Raw genomic sequence first — 16,648 nt, forward strand, 5'->3', positions numbered from 1 at the left:
CTGTGGACACGAAAGCAGCTTTGCTGTGAACTGACAAAGCCTGGAGCTCCTTAAGCGCTCCTTAAGTAGCTACACCACTACCAAAGCTTTGCAACGGTATTTGAAGCACACAGTTGACAAGAACAAGTAGTTATATTCAGACAATTAAATGACATAGCGGCATATGTATTTGGAAGACTGGGGCCCTCATTCCCATTTTTTATTTCTTTCTGTTGCAGGTAGTTGTGTAAAAGTCAAAAAAGGTATCACGCAGAGCAGAGCATTTATGATATGGTTCATTACAAGTTCTTTTACCAAAACTGCAATGTCACAACCTAAAACAAAAACAAAACAAAAACTGCAAACCAACCCCCTATTATTCACTGCCTTTATTTTAACCTCACTGTCAAAACAGGGTCTAGAATCAGTAGCATCAAACCCAGCAGTATAAAATACTTGATCAAAATATTTAGCATATTTTAGAAGGACACTGCTGCAATTCAAGACTTGTATTTTTCTAAGGATTTACTAGAAAAGTCAATTTCACTGTTGAATGTCAATGCTAAATCATCTTTCTCCCCCAGTTTTTAGTTACAATTTGCAGACTAATTATCCATTAACGAAGGTCTTAAAATTCTTGGCAATAAAATATTTGAAATGTTGTATGTAACAGAGATAAGTTAGAAGTTAGCACCTGTGCAGTGGACCATTAAAATAATCTCTAGTTGACCATTCAGGATAGGTGGGCAGCTGTTAAAGACTAAGAAGAGCAGGCCCAGCAATGGGTACTTGTGGAAGCTAATAATGAGAATTTCATGTAAAAACTAAAATCAAATGGTTGCTTGTGTTTTCATGAGTGCACATTTAATTTATAAAAGTGTGTTTTCAATTTCTAAAGCAACTAATTTAAAGTAAAACAGCTTTATGATTTAGGTCAACATTCCGTAGCCCTCAAGTACAAAAATATAAATACAAACTGTTTAAACAGTATCTTTAATGAGATTCTGGCAGTATTTTTTGTTTTTAATCTTAACAAGATGCATCACATAACAGGTCTGCCACTGAACTTGCTTAGAGTAAAATCAGCTTCAATATGAAGCTGTTATGGTATCAAAACCCTGCTTTTTACATGCTAAATATCTTCAGCAAGTGTGCACTTAAACACAGCAATGAACTTAACTATAACTAAATACATACATGAAACTCTGCTTGTGGAACATAACTCATAAACTGGTTACAACAAATGATTACCTGCATTTTCATTAATTTAAAAAAAGGGTACAAATCATGCAAAACAACTCTAAAGATAATGCAAAGGAAAAAAGCTACCAGTGTTTGCAAGAAATGTTCAACTAAACCAAAACTGTATTAAATGAAATATGCATATTTACTAGCACAGATCTTTCACTATTGCGAAGAAGCAGAGGTAAAGTCTTCTGGCTTTGAATGTCAGTTATACTGCAAAATGTCATTGCTCTTGCTTAATGCAGAAGCACATGCTTAGAAGCCCAGAACTGCTGACAATAGTTCTGCTCTCCCTAGGATCAGAGATGCTGCATGGATTTAAAATAGCAGAGATTTGCAAGGATCAAAGGCAAAGGCACCCTATTCAGTTAGCCAAAACGGTAGCATTCCCTTTCTCAGAAGCATAAAGATGGTAATGGGGCAGATGATAAACATTACTACAAAGGCAGCATTTTAAATGTTATCATTAATTTTCCATTTTGTAAATGCCACTCGCAGACACCAGCTTGTAATTGTTTATGTATAATATAAACCTACAAGATGAACTTGGGATTTTATTTGTCCTGATTTACAAATAAAGACTATTACTAATGCTTTAAAACACTACTTTCAGTATCTAAAAAGTTTAACTCTTATTTTCCAATATTTTACATCTCAGCTGGACTACCACCTCATATTGTTTCAAACATCTAATACTGCTTATTGGAATTTTATAAAAGTTGTACCTCATGTATTAAGCAGCAGGCAATAACAATGGTCTTTCCCAGCACAGCTGCATGTGGCTGGCTACTGAAAGATTAGGAATATTTCTAGAACACAGGAAAACTCATGCAGTTTGGTAAAGTTTGTCATCATTTCACAGTTTAAGTTTCCTTTAGTCATTGCACTTCTGTTGATAGTCTTGCTTTTTAAATACTATTCTGAATCTGAATTTGAACCAGCAACCTTCTTTTTCTTCTTTTTACCATGCTTCTTGTGCTTCTTTCTCTTTTTTGCTTTGTCCTAAAAAATAAAATGGAAGTTATGAGAAAATCACCATCTATTAAATTCCACTAATGAAAAATGACAGTACAGAAAGCACAGTTCTACAAAGACATTTCAAAAGATGTTTCTGTAAGAACCTATGACATTTCAGAGGAGATTTATATAAGAGGCTATTAAGAAACCATGAAAAGAAAGTTCATATTTTATCCAATAATTTCTACTATTATGAGCAGTTTTCAATTTATCTCCATCATGGTCTGGCTATTTCACACCTCTCAGCACCATCACTATTATATTTCCTCAACTTTTAAATGATTTTTCAATGCTTCGTAGATTTCTGAGAGAATAAAGTGTTTGACATCTTATATATGTGAGAGTAACTAGGATGATTACAGACTTATAAGAAGTTGTAATATTTACAGTGTAGTAAATATTAGTATTATGATGATGCAGAGATTGGGTCCTAAGGCTCATTTCATGGCCTGGCAGAAGAAGTTTACCAAGGAATAATTGTACACAATACTCTGACAAAGGAACAGCATTGATGTCTACATGGCAAACTGCCACACCACCTCTTATTGTACAGAAATTAGTGTTTCTTTCAGTTTGGTACAGAGTAAAACATATTTTGACTTAATGCAATAAACGTTAAACAAATCTCAATTCATACGTATCTAAAAAGGTAAAATAGTGACTTTTTTTCCCTTAACTACACAGCTGAAAAAGTGACTTCAGCAGATAAAGAGAGAAATGATGAATCTAGATTCACATGACTTTTTCTAAAAAACATTTGTGTTACTGAAAAATGTGAAATTGTAAATTAACCAAGTACAGAATATTTATATCCTAAAACTACACTATGAATAGGAAGGATACTTGCTGTTGCTTTCTCTTTTTCCTCATTGCTTTTCTTCTTTTTTGCTTGCACCTAAAAAAAAAATAAATTGGATGTAATGGGATAATAGCTTTGGAAGTGCCATTTTATATGAAAGTTTGAGCTTTTGTTGCATATAAATGAGTGATAGCACAACAGTGATAGAACATGATGAACGGTAACCACTGAAGAAACAGTGACGATGTTAGATTCTGGAATAAGCATAAGCATCTGATGTGGGAACATTCTGCTATTAAAATATAGCAGAACAAGAAGCCAGTGAAGATGTACAGGTAAAAATATTAAGCTAAAAACTTGGTAGAAATTCTTAATGAAAAAAACATCACATTGGAACCTTTTCAAATTTTGTAATACTTTCAGGATTTGTATTCCTGTAGAAAGTATACACAAGGTCGAGAGTACAATTATTATGTCCAACATTTTTTTAATTCAATGGAAAAGGCAGCAATCTTGGAATTTTTCTTGTCTGTACTCTAATATTAGACAGAAATCTTCTGAAGCATATCCCACCGCTTAGACTCAATTTATTAAATTCTAAAGTATCCATGACAACTTGCAAAATTTCAAGAAAATTAATTCAGAATAACCTGTAGGTGGTTGGAGCTGCACTAAACAGATCTTACTGTAAGTTTTTATTATAGAGAAAAATATAACTTTGAACATGCTGCACACTTAAAGTCAACTGTACTGAGCAGAACACCTTTAATAATATATTTAATCTAAGCTATTTATTTACTCATGTCAATCAGCAAGCTGAAATTCAGCTTTCATACTGACCTCCTCTGTCTGATCCGATTCTGATAAGGATTCTGATGATAAAGGTCCGTCACCACGATCTGCCTTCTTCCTTTTTCTGTGGTGATTTTTGCCATCCTACATAAAGTATTGGTGAGTAAAGTTAAGCCCTTCAGATTTCATGAAACTTCCACTTAGAATTCTACTGAAATAATATTTCTAAGTTATAAAATATTTTCAAATGCTAGATGCATTAAACTAATTACTCATCATCAGCAAATTACCCTACTGTTAAAATGCTTTTAGTGGAAATAAAATCATTTTATGTGCATTGCTTTCGTTACCAGAATAGAGCAACTTTTTAAGAGTGACAGAATAATAGCATACTATAGCATCTTATTTTAAATAAAGACATGTGAAAGAGCAAGCATTTTAAAATAAAATGTTTCACTATTTTAAAATAGTACTGAGTAAATTGAAGATGTCACAATATGTGCAAACACTGCAGCTTCAGACTCTTGCTTGTTTGTTGGTAAAAGAAGCTCCATCCTACCTGCGCCTAACCTGTCCCCACCAGCTGTATCTTCAACACTTTATATAGGTAATTCCAGTATATTTAAAGAGCAGTCTTAAAAAAAAATATCAAATGCTCATAATTTAGATGGTGCATGAGCTTACTCCAACAAACCATTTTTTTCTTCCCCTTTCTTAGACCAGCTTTGCTCTGGACCAGGCTACTTTCTCCCATTCCACTCATTGAAGCTACTTTCTTCCATTTCATTTCTAAAGCCAGAAACTGTAAAAATTTTTCTTAATCGTCTTTTTCAATGGTGAAATCACACATCTCAACAATCCTATTTAGTGTATTATAGGTACCATCATCCTTTCCTAAAAGTAGTTATGAAAAATACAGATGATGTAGCCCATCTGAGAGGGCATCTTCAGATCAGGAAAATCTCTAGTTCCCCAAAGCATTCTACTTTCAGAAGATGTGTGAAAGTAGCAATACACCTTAACCAAGACTAAGGGGCTATAGTAAGCACTTGCTCTTTGAAGAGAAGATACTCAAAAGGGGTTGGTGGTGAAACAGAAGCAGAGAAAGGGAAAAAAAACAACACATTTGCCTTATACAATGGAGATTTTATACATCAAACCCAATATGGTTGTGTGTAGTAGCCGAGACCAACGTGGTAATATAAGTTACTAGAAAAAAAAGACTAGGATAGACACTGAAAGCTATTAGCTTACACATAGGAGTAACTAAAATTTCAGTTAACGAGATTATTTGCATTCAGCATAATTGAAGAAGGGAAGTCCTCAGATGTGTGTACAAAATGGGTGAGGTATGAGAAGGAAGGTGTGATTTCATGCTCCGAGAACAGAAATAATAATTTTGCTTAAGCTAGAAAAAAATTCTCTGTAATTTTTCAAAGACGACATAAGTAAATATGTAATTATGACTGCATTTAGGTAAGAATACCTTCTGCTTTTTGTTACTTAATTGGCAATATCAAACCAGTATCCTACCAGGCACGCCATGGAAATATCGTATGCATTTTTAGCTCAATATGACTGTTAAAGATAAATCCCAAATACTAGAATGCCACAATCTACTACAGCAGATTAGATACTTTCTTCATTTAGCTTCATGACAAAAACAGATCCAACAGTTTCCACTGACAGCAATTACTAAAACAGGAGTTGAACCCACCTAAAAGTCTATCTCAAATTTGGGGCACCTTCTGATTATCTAGTTTTGGACAAAAGATTTCAATAGGCGTAAATTGGAGCATACAATTAAAAAAATTGGAAAGGGGAAAAAAAAAGAGAAATCTATTATGTATGTAAAATGATGTTTCGATGCACGTATTTCAAAAATAAAACTATACCTTCTCTTTTTCATGATCTTCCTTTGACCTCTTCTTTTTTGTGCTGTCCTAAGTAGAAAGAAAAACAATTACTGTCCACTAACACAGAAAAATGCTAAAAGAACAGACTGCCTGGTGTATCTTCTCCACTTTTTTGTTCATTCAGTACTTGTACTTGTGCTTGTACATTGGTCTACTTTCTTTCAAGTAAGTATTAAAAAAACATTTAATTTAATATTAATATTTTATAACCACTACTCAGTCCACAGATACTTATTAGGCAGTATTCTGGCCCTGCAGTATCTGTATTTTCACAGATGGTGTTCAATTAAACAACATATTGACAAGAACATCACAGAACATTTTCATTTTTTTTGAAGTGTTAACGTAGTATTAAAAGTAAACAAAGCAGCACAAAAGCTGCATATGTTTGAATTCAGAAAAATAGATAAAAATCAATGGTATAACGTTTATTTTCTAAAGATCAAATATTTTCTGCCAGACACGGACAGTAGAGATACATTCCTGATCACATCTGGAAGATACAAGCACAGCTCAGCTACAGTAAGAAAGCACAACTTTGAATACAGAAGATAAAAATTAGGAAATGCAAAAGTCAGAAACATTTGTCTTTATAACACAGATCAGGAAAACTTCCTGAGAGTAACATGTGCTATTTACCTTGCTGTCTGACTCAGATTCAGAAGTTGAGCTTGTTGAAGATTTCCGTGAGGAGCGATACTTCTTTTTCCTTTTTTTCTTCCCTTGCTTCTTATCCTATCCACAAATATTTTAGGAAAAAAAAAAAAAAGACAACCCTGAATTTATTTTCACTAGCTATTAAAGAGTTACAATAAATGTAAAGAATAGGGAACACCAAATTCCTACATATTATCATGTTCTTTTGAGGAATAAAGTATGCTACCACTGATTCCTTTAGTGGAGGAAATTCATCAATCTTCTGTATTGAAAAAAGATTAAACTACTGTAAAATTCAGGTTCTCCAGATTCTGTTTATCATTTAGATGTGTGCTATAGATCCAGACTAGCTCTAACAAAGATTTTTTCTAAACTAGTACAAATGGTGTATTTGCACTGCTGTGATTAGATAGGGGTATTCTACTGAAAAAGGATACAATTCAGTGTTAACACAGGAACGGATCCAGATTACAAACCAGCCAGCCAGAATTTATACTGTTAATGAATAATTTCTTGAACAGATATGTAACGAAAATTGGTATTATCGTATGTTCCAAATGCATCAAAGCTGAATAGTTCTATGCAAGCCAAGCTATCTATCAATACGCTAAAGTATATTGCCAAAACCTGTGGTAAGTAAATCTCATGAAAAAGAGTGGGCTGGTATTTAATCCATTTTTTCATATGAAATATTCTTTGACATAAAAAATATACACCACAGTGCAATTCATTTCCTAATGGTGTGATACATTACTTTTTTTTTTTTTTCTTTTTCTAGAAAGGATAGCCTGAAAGCCTCGTTCTGACTGCTGTCTAATCCCATGTTAGTCATTTTTTTTGTTTGCTTATTATCTGGTAATACTGGTTCACATACGTCAAAAAAGACTGCATAAGGAAGTTCTTTCAGCATCTGCAGCATTTGCAGTACTTTGCAAGCTTTCACAGAAAGACGCCAATGCTAACGTTCTATTTCTTGATCAAAGACCTTAGTTCTGTTAACAATTTGATAATTCAGAACTGCTGACGCTGTACTAGGTCCAGACAGTATCTCCAGACAAGAAGTGTCTCTTCCAAAAAGTATGTAAAATTACCCAGTTTTAATCTACAGTGAATTCAGAGTATTGCTGTGCATTAGTCTGGTTTCCAATAAATAGTTTTGCAATAATCACAGGTTCAAAAGATAAAACAGATTAACATGTGCAGTCTATCAGTACTTACCTTCATTCTATAATGAACTACAGTATCACTCTTGTAAGTGTAACTACTGACCAAGTAAGTAAATAGTATGCAACAACAAATATTGGCCACCATTTCAGTGATCTGGTAAACTGTTCACTCATTTTCAGTCACATCTTCCACATTCAAAACAGAAATCCCATTTACCTCCTCCACAAAAGATGGAGGAATTCTCTTAACAGCCAAGAAAAAACACAACTCCTCAATTAAAACTCTTCAATTAACCCCCCAGCATGCTGAGAACAATAGTATTGCAAAATACAAAACATGTTCGATTCTGGTAATTTAGTTCTTACCTCATCTTCTGAATCAGATTCACTGCTGGAAGAATCAGAACTTGATGAAGAAGAGGAAGATGAAGACAACTTGACCAAACACAACAAAAAGTGAAGCTTGTGAGATGCAGCATTTTGTCCAGTAAGTAAGTAAAAGTCCATTCAAACACCTCTACAATCTCTTCATTTGCAAATCAATAAAATTTTACTTCCAAGAACATGGTCTCATAGATTTTCTTAAACTGTAAAAAGTGACTTCTAATATTTTTCATGTGATAATGTATATTTGATGCGTTCCCTCCCCACCCACATTTCTTTAAGCAGAAATAAAGTTTTCCTTGAAGAATAGAATAGAATAGAATAGAATAGAATAGAATAGAATAGAATAGAATAGAATAGAATAGAATAGAATAGAATAATCTACCTCTCTTAAAGAAAAAAAACAGGTGATTTAACATTCAAATTCAACGTTAAAGCCATACCCCTCTTTCCAAGACAACTTAAGTGACAAATAGGAACAATCCCAAAGCAAAAAAGTTCAGAAAACTGAAAATTTTGCTCACCCTACTAGATTTCTTCTTTTCTTTTTTCTTTTTCTTAAAAATAGAACAGAATGAATGTTATTTTGGCATCATATTCTTTTATTGCACATTTAGGTTTATGTAATTTAATGCTGGCTTTTAAAAGCTATTTAAGTCATTTTGTGTTGCCAGCACTGATGACAAAACCAGTTCCAAACTGTATTAAACTGAAAATAACTTACCTCCTTCTTTTTGGAGGAACTCTCATTTCCACCCAGTAATTTCTCCCTGTGTTTTTCTAGTTCTTTCTTCCAATTCTGAAAACAAACCCAAACAAAAACAGTGACATAGCCATTACTTCCAACAGCATTTTTCAAAAACCTTTTTCAAAATCCTTTTCTTTACCTGAAGTTATAGTTTCCATAAAACCCACAGAAAATAAACACCGTATAATATTAACCAAGGCTATGATGCATTTGATGCTACAGAAAATTAATAAAATATCATCTTAGTGCTCACCTTTATGGTCAAGTTATTTGTGTTTAGGGTCATCAATTTTGCTACTTGTGGCTTTGTATCATAGTTCTTGTTAGAGCACTTCAGCAATGTGGGACAACCTACCAGAAATACGTGTGTTTTGTCTAAATTTAAAAATCAGTGGAAATAAGATTTCCAGAAAAATTCTGCTGGCCACTACTCAATGCACGGATGTCTCTATCTTGTGTCTGTTCTGGGCCTTGTCAGCGTCAACAACGATTAGAATATTGAATTATTATGTACATCTTCATAGAAATGCTCTTACTTTTGTTAGGCCAAGCACACTGCCCGGATAAGTGTTTCCTTTGATTCCTTCTTTTCCACCCCTCACAAGCTCTCTAGGCCTAAGTCTCTACCTGAAATCCCTCTTTTAAGAGCTCTGAAACATCTAACACCCCAGCATATTAAGTCTGCTAGCTTCAATCTGCTATTCCTGCTTCCTGTGTCAGAGATGCACTTTCTTTATTCTTATTATTCTGATTCTTCCTTTCCTTCCAATTAAGCTGTACTGGTATTGTATTGGCAGAACAACGATAACCCACATTTTGTGAAGAAGGGAAAGAAATATTAGGAATTAAGTAGGATTATACACGTGCAATGCGATATGATACACAGAACCCTGAGTCAGCATCCTGTGAATTAGCTAAACAGTGCTGCTGAAGGACGTGGCAGATTAGCCAGGATACAGTGCTGCATGTAATGTGTTTCCATGATCCAAGGCAGAATCTACAGGGTATTACAGCAGGCTGGGTACTTTGATTTAACAGCTACCTGGAGCTATCTGAAGAGTTTTTGACAACAGCCAGTGCTTTCTTAGGCAGTCATTCTCTTGTAAGTATAAACAGATTGTGCTTTTTTTTTTTTTTTTTTTTTTGAGGTACATGAAAGAACAACATCTGTCTGTAAATGGCACCTCATTCACAGACTTGTAACCTTTTCTGTCGTTGAGAGATTTGTGCTTTTGGGCTTTAGGAAGAACTCATGGCCACTTTGTGATTCCCTGCAACTCTTCCTACACTACCCTTCCCGCCACGATGAAAGGCTGCTACCTTCTAACCATGCCACTGTCAATTATTTTATAATAAAGGAAAGGAAAAAGCAGGAAAAGGACATGATAAAACACTAAATCAAACTCACCAAGCTAAAACTCACAAAGCACTAAACAAGCGATCTCCTCTGAAACTTGTATTAACCAGCTGACAGAGTATTTCTCATATGAACATTTCTATGTTATCTATTGCAAATTTTGGGAGCTGGATACAGACCATGACCTCTGTATTGATCAGAAGGATTTATCCTAACATAATGATCAGGGTATGACAAGTGAAGCATCTTTCCTTACATGTATTAAATGACCTGTACACTTTCACCTTAAACACTGGTTAGCTGCAAAGGTGATTGTTCGTGAGTCTGTTGGTGTAGCCGATCCTGCTGACCCAGGAAATAAAGCAGGACAAGTCATCTTTGATAATGCTTTGTGTCTAGCAAAACCAGATTGGAGGAAAACTCTAAATTTGAATTCTGATTTGGCAAAGAAGAAAAGGAAGAAGTAAGTTTGAAAGTGTGTAGGCTTGATCGGGGGGAAAAAGACAAGAGGAAATGGCCTTAAGTTGCCGCAGAGGAGGTCTAAGTTGGATATCAAGAAAAATTTCTTCACTGAAAGGGTTGTTAAGTATTGGAACAGGCTGCCCCAGGAAGTAGTTGAGTCACCATCCCTAGAAGTCTTCAAGAAACATGCATATGTAGTGCTTAGTGGCATGGTTTAATGGTGGACTTGGCAGTGCTAGGTTAAAGGTTGGACCAGATGATCTGAGAGGTCTTTTCCAACCTGGATATTCTACGACCCTCCAAATATTGGCATAACTTCTTAGGAAAAAAGGTGTAATGAGCACAAGTGTCATGCCCTTTCAGTAGCAGAGGAGGAACACTATCTACTTTTTCACAGAATTTCACAGAATTTCTAGGTTGGAAGAGACCTCAAGATCATCGAGTCCAACCTCTGACCTAACACTAGCAGTCCCCACTAAACCATATCCCTAAGCTCTACATCTAAACGTCTTTTGAAGACTTCCAAGGATGGTGACTCCACCACCTCCCTGGGCAGCCCGTTCCAGTGCCTAACAACCCTTTCAGTAAAGAAATTCTTCCTAACATCTAACCTAAAACTCCCCTGGCGTAACTTTAGCCCATTCCCCCTCGTCCTGTCACCAGGCACATGGGAGAACAGGCCAACCCCCACCTCGCTACAGCCTCCTTTAATGTACTTATACAGAGCAATAAGGTCACCCCTGAGCCTCCTCTTCTCTAGGCTGAACAAGCCCAGCTCCTTCAGCCGCTCCTCGTAGGACTTGTTCTCCAGGCCCCTCACCAGCTTCGTCGCCCTTCTTTGGACCCGCTCAAGCACCTCGATGTCCTTCTTGTAGCGAGGGGCCCAACCTCGCTACAAGAGGGGGCCCAACTTCAACCAGAAACTCTCACACATTGATGATGACTACTGCTCGAAGCTTATCCCAAAACAACAGAATTCAAGGGAAGAGAAGTGTTTAACTGATATATAACTAATTTCTTCTGACGTATACAACAGGAGTTATACATGAAACCTTCTCACAGCATGCTGATCTCTAGTTGTATACTGGACACAAGTATGAGAATAGCTCCAAAGAAGTGAATCAGCACAGCATGTAATCAATTTAGGATGAGAAAGAAGCGTTATATAGGCCTATTTAGATATTCAAGGCCGTTCTTTGTGCCTTCTCCTGTATCAGTACCACACGTACACTCCTTGTTAAAGAAAGGAGGCTGTTTCCAGTAATACACCTCCTTCTAATATGTTTGGATTGTGTGACCTTAAACAACTGAAGATTAGCACAACAGACTTTAGTTTATCATACTAGGAAATAGACGAGTCTTACTTGCTAATGTAAACATACGTATTTGTCTGGCTATATTAACATTTAGAAAGTTCATATTTTCTTCAGAAGTATTTCTCAAAACTTCTTAAATAGCGTTTCTCTAAATCACAAGTAGCTCTTCCTTGGTTAAGGGGTAACCTTAATGTTTTATTTTGTTTGTGTTGAATATTCACTCATTACAAGGTTGTGTGAAGTGAAATGTTATGTGTACATGGTGGTGTTAATGATAAGGGAGGAAAACCAGCATGTAAGACGGATTGAATATTAACATCCTAACAACATTACCAACCTCGTTCATCTTTTCTTCAAACTCAGCCAAAGCCCTGGATCCTTTCTTTTTCTTTTCTAGTTGTTCTTTCACTTCTTCCCTACATAAAAAGGATAATAGATCAGAGTTGTTGTATTTTCACAATTAAAAATACCTTCTAAAGTGTCTAACTTTTTGAAGTTTTTTTTTTGAAGTTTAGCTTTGGCTGAACTTCCAACAGAAAAAAGAATGAAAGCACCTTAGATGTTATGAGTATGGTAACCTAATGTTATAATTTCAGTACAGTAGCTAAATCCCTCTGAAGGATCTAAAGCTAACTTTGCAATTAGGTAAACTGTGCTCTAATTTATTATGAGAGGAGGTAAAATGGACTGAACGTAAAACAAGTTGTTGATAATATCTTCAAGTAATTTTGTTGGGTATGGTAGACTACGTTCTAAGAATATACTAGCAAAAACTTTTTCTGGAGATTAAGTTTTAAGATTGCATACACCTGCAGGCTTTAGGGATTAGTATTTGTGAAAGAGGTAAGATAACCAACATTTTCCTCTCCTGAGAAACTGCAGCCAAAACATTTAAAGACAAATGAGAAATACATATTTCAAAATGAAATAATGTTTTTAAAAGAGGAGATGGAATGCATATTTAGAAAAGAACATCTTGGCCAGAGCCAAGGAACCTTTCAAAATGTATTATTGTGTATTCTGGGGAGGAGGTAGGCTAACTGTGTCATCTCAATAACAGAGAACAAATCTTGCACTTCGTAGGTCAAACAGGCAGACAAGTATTGACACTTACCATGTTGGTCTTGGCCTGTTCAAGTAGTCTTGTATTGTTGGTCCTGAATTTTGGGCAGGACCTCGAGCTCTGGCCATAGCTATGGGATTCATATAAGCCTTGAATATGAAACAAGAAGAAATACAAAATTCATCAGCTACACCGTTACCAAAATCTATCCTTGTCACTCTTCGCACAACCTTTTTCTCATTCGCTGAAAAACAATTCTGACCTGTTTCTAAAAATACTGTATTTAACTAAATCAGGCTGATTCAGCCTGACAGAAAAACCCTGGAAAGAGCTTTTAATTGGAGTTATGCTGTGATAGAATGATCTCATCCACTAAAAGAACATGTTCTTTACAGTAATTCCCCTCTCTGCGCAATGATTTTGCAAACTGAGTACAGTATATCATGATTGCTGAAATATTCTTCCTCAGGATATGGGAAGTGTGATTTTATTTCAGCCCTTACTCTCTGGGACAGCTGATACCTAGGCCTTTAAAGTTCTGCTCAAAATTGATGATGACAGATTCAATACATTCTGGATGAAATGATGACGCCCCACAAGACCCTTGCTGTAACACCGAAACAAGTGGTGGTGGTGCTCAGCTACAATTACGCAAATATGAAACTTCTAAGACTTAGGAGTATTTCAATAACAACAAAATTATCAATTTTATGAGGTATTTCATCCTTCAGACCCACACATTCTCTCCACATTCACTCTTAAAACCTTATTTCTAAGTTCACCTGTTAAAATCCATACACCGTCTCAGCCATAAATGAAATAAATCTAAGCTAACTAACAATTACTCAATTTTTATTATGCTGAAAATATTTTGTTCATGTGAAGTGAAAGTACCTATCTCCCGTTGTCTCCTGGGCTTTTATCACTATGGCATCCCAGTGCTTCACAATTACTTTTGCAAAATCTAAGACACACTGCTCTTACTGTCCACAGTTTGGAGATGATAAAAAAAAAAATAATAGTCAAAATAACAACCAGCTTTAGTTGCTCAGTCTGAGACCCTTTCCAACAGGCCCTGTTTTACTCAAGTTTGCAACTCTAAGGATGATATTTGCTGCCACTTCTTGGGGGGATGATTTTTATTTTATTTTTTTTTAAATTCACACAGAAAGTTTAACTAACATGGGCCAATAAATGCTAACATTTGCCCATTTAAATGGGGTTAATCTCAGCTCGGCACCTTCTTTTGCAGCCAGGTGGATGTGTGCACTCAAGTAGTTAGAGCACGTGAAGATGTGTATTCACATTTTTAACTCATGAGTTTTATTGTATCGCAAATCGATGAATGAGAAGAAATCTTGCACTTGAATTCAGCTTCTCCTGAGTTGAAAAGGAGTTCCTTTAGCTATGCAGGAAAGTGGTGTTTGAACACTGTTTTCATTAAACAACGATAATTTCAGTGCACTGGAAACAGCACAAAAGACGACAACTTTAATTCATGACTTGGCTTACTACAATGAGCAAACTGAGTCAACTCTGTTTGGGTACCATGAAGGAATTTGTATCTGAAAGCTCTAGCTTCTTACATAATTATTATTCCTAAAAAGATTTTCTTGCTGTTCTTAAATAAAAACTAGCTGGTTTCTTACCTGAACTAACCTGAAATGAAAACAAATCTCTCTACCTGCAGAAGAGGCTACAACTGCCAAATTCTGCTTTTCTACTTCCTCAGATTGATTCCTGATAGATAGCTAGCAAGCTTCCTCCATTCAATGGCACTCTTTCTTTTAACTTTCCAGCAGCATAATGACTGAATACTGCTCTATATCCCACAATTTGGAAATGTACGCCTTAAAATGTTCCTGTGAGTTCAAGCAAGTTTATTTATGAATAATTACTTTGCCAATAAACATTTCTTAGAAGTATTCACACTACCTTGCCAAAGTGAATTTCACTAGCCAGAGAGTGTACAGAAATACACCCTCCACAAAGAAAAGTGCTTGTCTGCACATCCATTTTCTTCTTCTGGCAGTTTGCTCGAGCAGTTATTAAAAGATGTTTTATAGCTTTCGTGCTCATGAAAAGCACAGGGCACCTACAGTTGGCTGGGGCTCTATGGGCAAGCAATGCAATCTATTATTGCCTTGCAAGTATCCTGCAGATGGGATAAAAACAAAACAAAACAAAAAAACAACAACAACTTATTTTTCTTTTCCAAAGGGTCAAAATGATTTAGGAAGGGCTGTGGGAATCAAGTTAACAGGTGGAAAGCTCTACAATCACACAAGAGAAACAAGGGGCCCTATATCCAAAGTTGCCTGTACTACCAGCCATCACGGTGCAACAAACCTTTATTATGCTTTATTATTTAATAGGAACGTAGAGATTTGCTGGCACTGGTGGGTGCCTCCCCATTGTACTACTGAGAAAATTAGGAATAAACGGACACCCAAATACACTCCTAAGCATTACAAGAGGGCAATGCGTTTCAGGCACAGGCCAGGCCTTGCAGCCTAACCCTGTCAGCCCTCCTCCCGTTATTTTGGCACCTCGGTGCGGTAACCAAAGGCCCCCCGTTAGCCACCTGGGGGTGTTGGTGCCCGTCTCGTCTCTCACTCGCTGCTCCAGCGAGGGGAGCAGCCGCCTGCCCGCACAGAGCTGACGGCAAACTCGCAGCACGTACTAGAAACAAAGAAAAGGGGGGGGGGGGGGGGGGAACAAAAGTCTCGCCACTTATTTTTCCAACATAAAACTCATCAATTGTACAGTCGGGCCTAAAGAAAAGATGAGCCTAAGTGCACGGCTCCCTGCTGGGAACAAGTTTTGAGGAGAGGGAGGGACGAGCGAGGCCGCGTTTCCACCGGGGCCAGGCCCGCGCCGCCACCGCCCGCCCACCCAGCTGACAACACGGCGGCCTCCGCCTTCCCCCCCCGGCCCGGGGGCGTCCCGGGGGCTCCCCGAAACCTCCCCGGCTCCCTGCGAGCCCCCGGGGGCCGCCGGTGCCCCCCCCCCGGAGCGGGCTCCGCCGCAGCGCTGCGGCCCCGCCCGAGCCCCGCGGCCCGCCGGCCGCTGCCCCCCGCGGCTCGCACTCACCACGCGGTTGTCCCGCTTCCCCATGGCGCCGCTCCGCTCAGGTCACCTCAGCTCAGCCCAGCCCCAAACCCCGAGCTCCGGGACCCTGCCCTGTGCCACGGAGGCCGCGCCGCAGCCGGCCCCGCTCGGCCCCGCGCAGCCACCCAGCGCCGGGCGGCGGCGATGGCGGCGGCCGCGCAGCGCCCCCTGCCGGGCACGGGGCGATAACCGCGGGGGGGGAGCGGGGATGGCGGCTCCCGCACTCTGTGGAGAGGGGGCTGAGGGGTAAAGCGAGGGGAAAGGGGAATGTCGGGGTGGGGTTGGGTGTTGGGATGCGGGAGCTACGCCTCCTGCCAGGAATAAACGTCCTAGGAGGGGAAGGGGTGTTGTGAAGTGTTTGGGGTAGAGGGAATAGGCTCACGTTGCATCAGGGGAGGTTCAGGTGGGAAATGAGGAGGCGTTTCTGGTCAGAAAGAGCAGTCAGGCATTGGGATGGGTTGCCCAGGGAGGTGGGCAGCCTTCAGTGTGGGAGACAGAGGGATTTGGCCAACCTCTTTCCACTGGTTTTATGGGGACAGGACAAGGGGGAACGGCCACAAAATGGAGCACAGGAAATTCCGCACCAACATGCTGAAGAACTTCATGGTGAGGGTGTCAGAGCACTGGAACAGGCTG

At 38.1% G+C, this 16,648-nt stretch overlaps 1 protein-coding gene across 1 annotated transcript; it reads right to left on the bottom strand.

Annotated features, from left to right (window-relative positions):
* Nucleotides 1-164: 164 nt before the first annotated feature.
* FAM133B (family with sequence similarity 133 member B) lies at nt 165-16,178 on the bottom strand. Its single transcript, XM_068673953.1, has 11 exons — nt 15,995-16,178; nt 12,953-13,050; nt 12,176-12,254; nt 8,680-8,754; nt 8,480-8,512; nt 7,938-8,006; nt 6,388-6,483; nt 5,728-5,775; nt 3,881-3,976; nt 3,089-3,136; nt 165-2,226 (listed from the first exon to the last, which is right to left on the bottom strand). Exons 1-11 carry the CDS (start codon nt 16,016-16,018, stop codon nt 2,140-2,142), a joined length of 753 nt encoding a protein of 250 aa, XP_068530054.1. The 5' UTR covers nt 16,019-16,178; the 3' UTR covers nt 165-2,139.
* Between the last annotated feature and the right edge of the window lie 470 nt (nt 16,179-16,648).

This window comes from Anas acuta, chromosome 2 (genome assembly GCF_963932015.1).
Source record: "Anas acuta chromosome 2, bAnaAcu1.1, whole genome shotgun sequence".
NCBI classification, from domain to species: domain Eukaryota; kingdom Metazoa; phylum Chordata; class Aves; order Anseriformes; family Anatidae; genus Anas; species Anas acuta.

Excerpts from the sequence above, each read along its gene's own strand:
- FAM133B (XM_068673953.1), bottom strand. The coding sequence starts at position 16,018 with ATGGGGAAGCGGGACAACCGCGTG. Across the intron at positions 12,255-12,952 it reads AACAGGCCAAGACCAACATG|GGAAGAAGTGAAAGAACAAC; the intron begins GTAAGTGTCAAT and ends CTTTTTATGTAG. Across the intron at positions 3,137-3,880 it reads AATCGGATCAGACAGAGGAG|GTGCAAGCAAAAAAGAAGAA; the intron begins GTCAGTATGAAA and ends TTTTTTTTTTAG.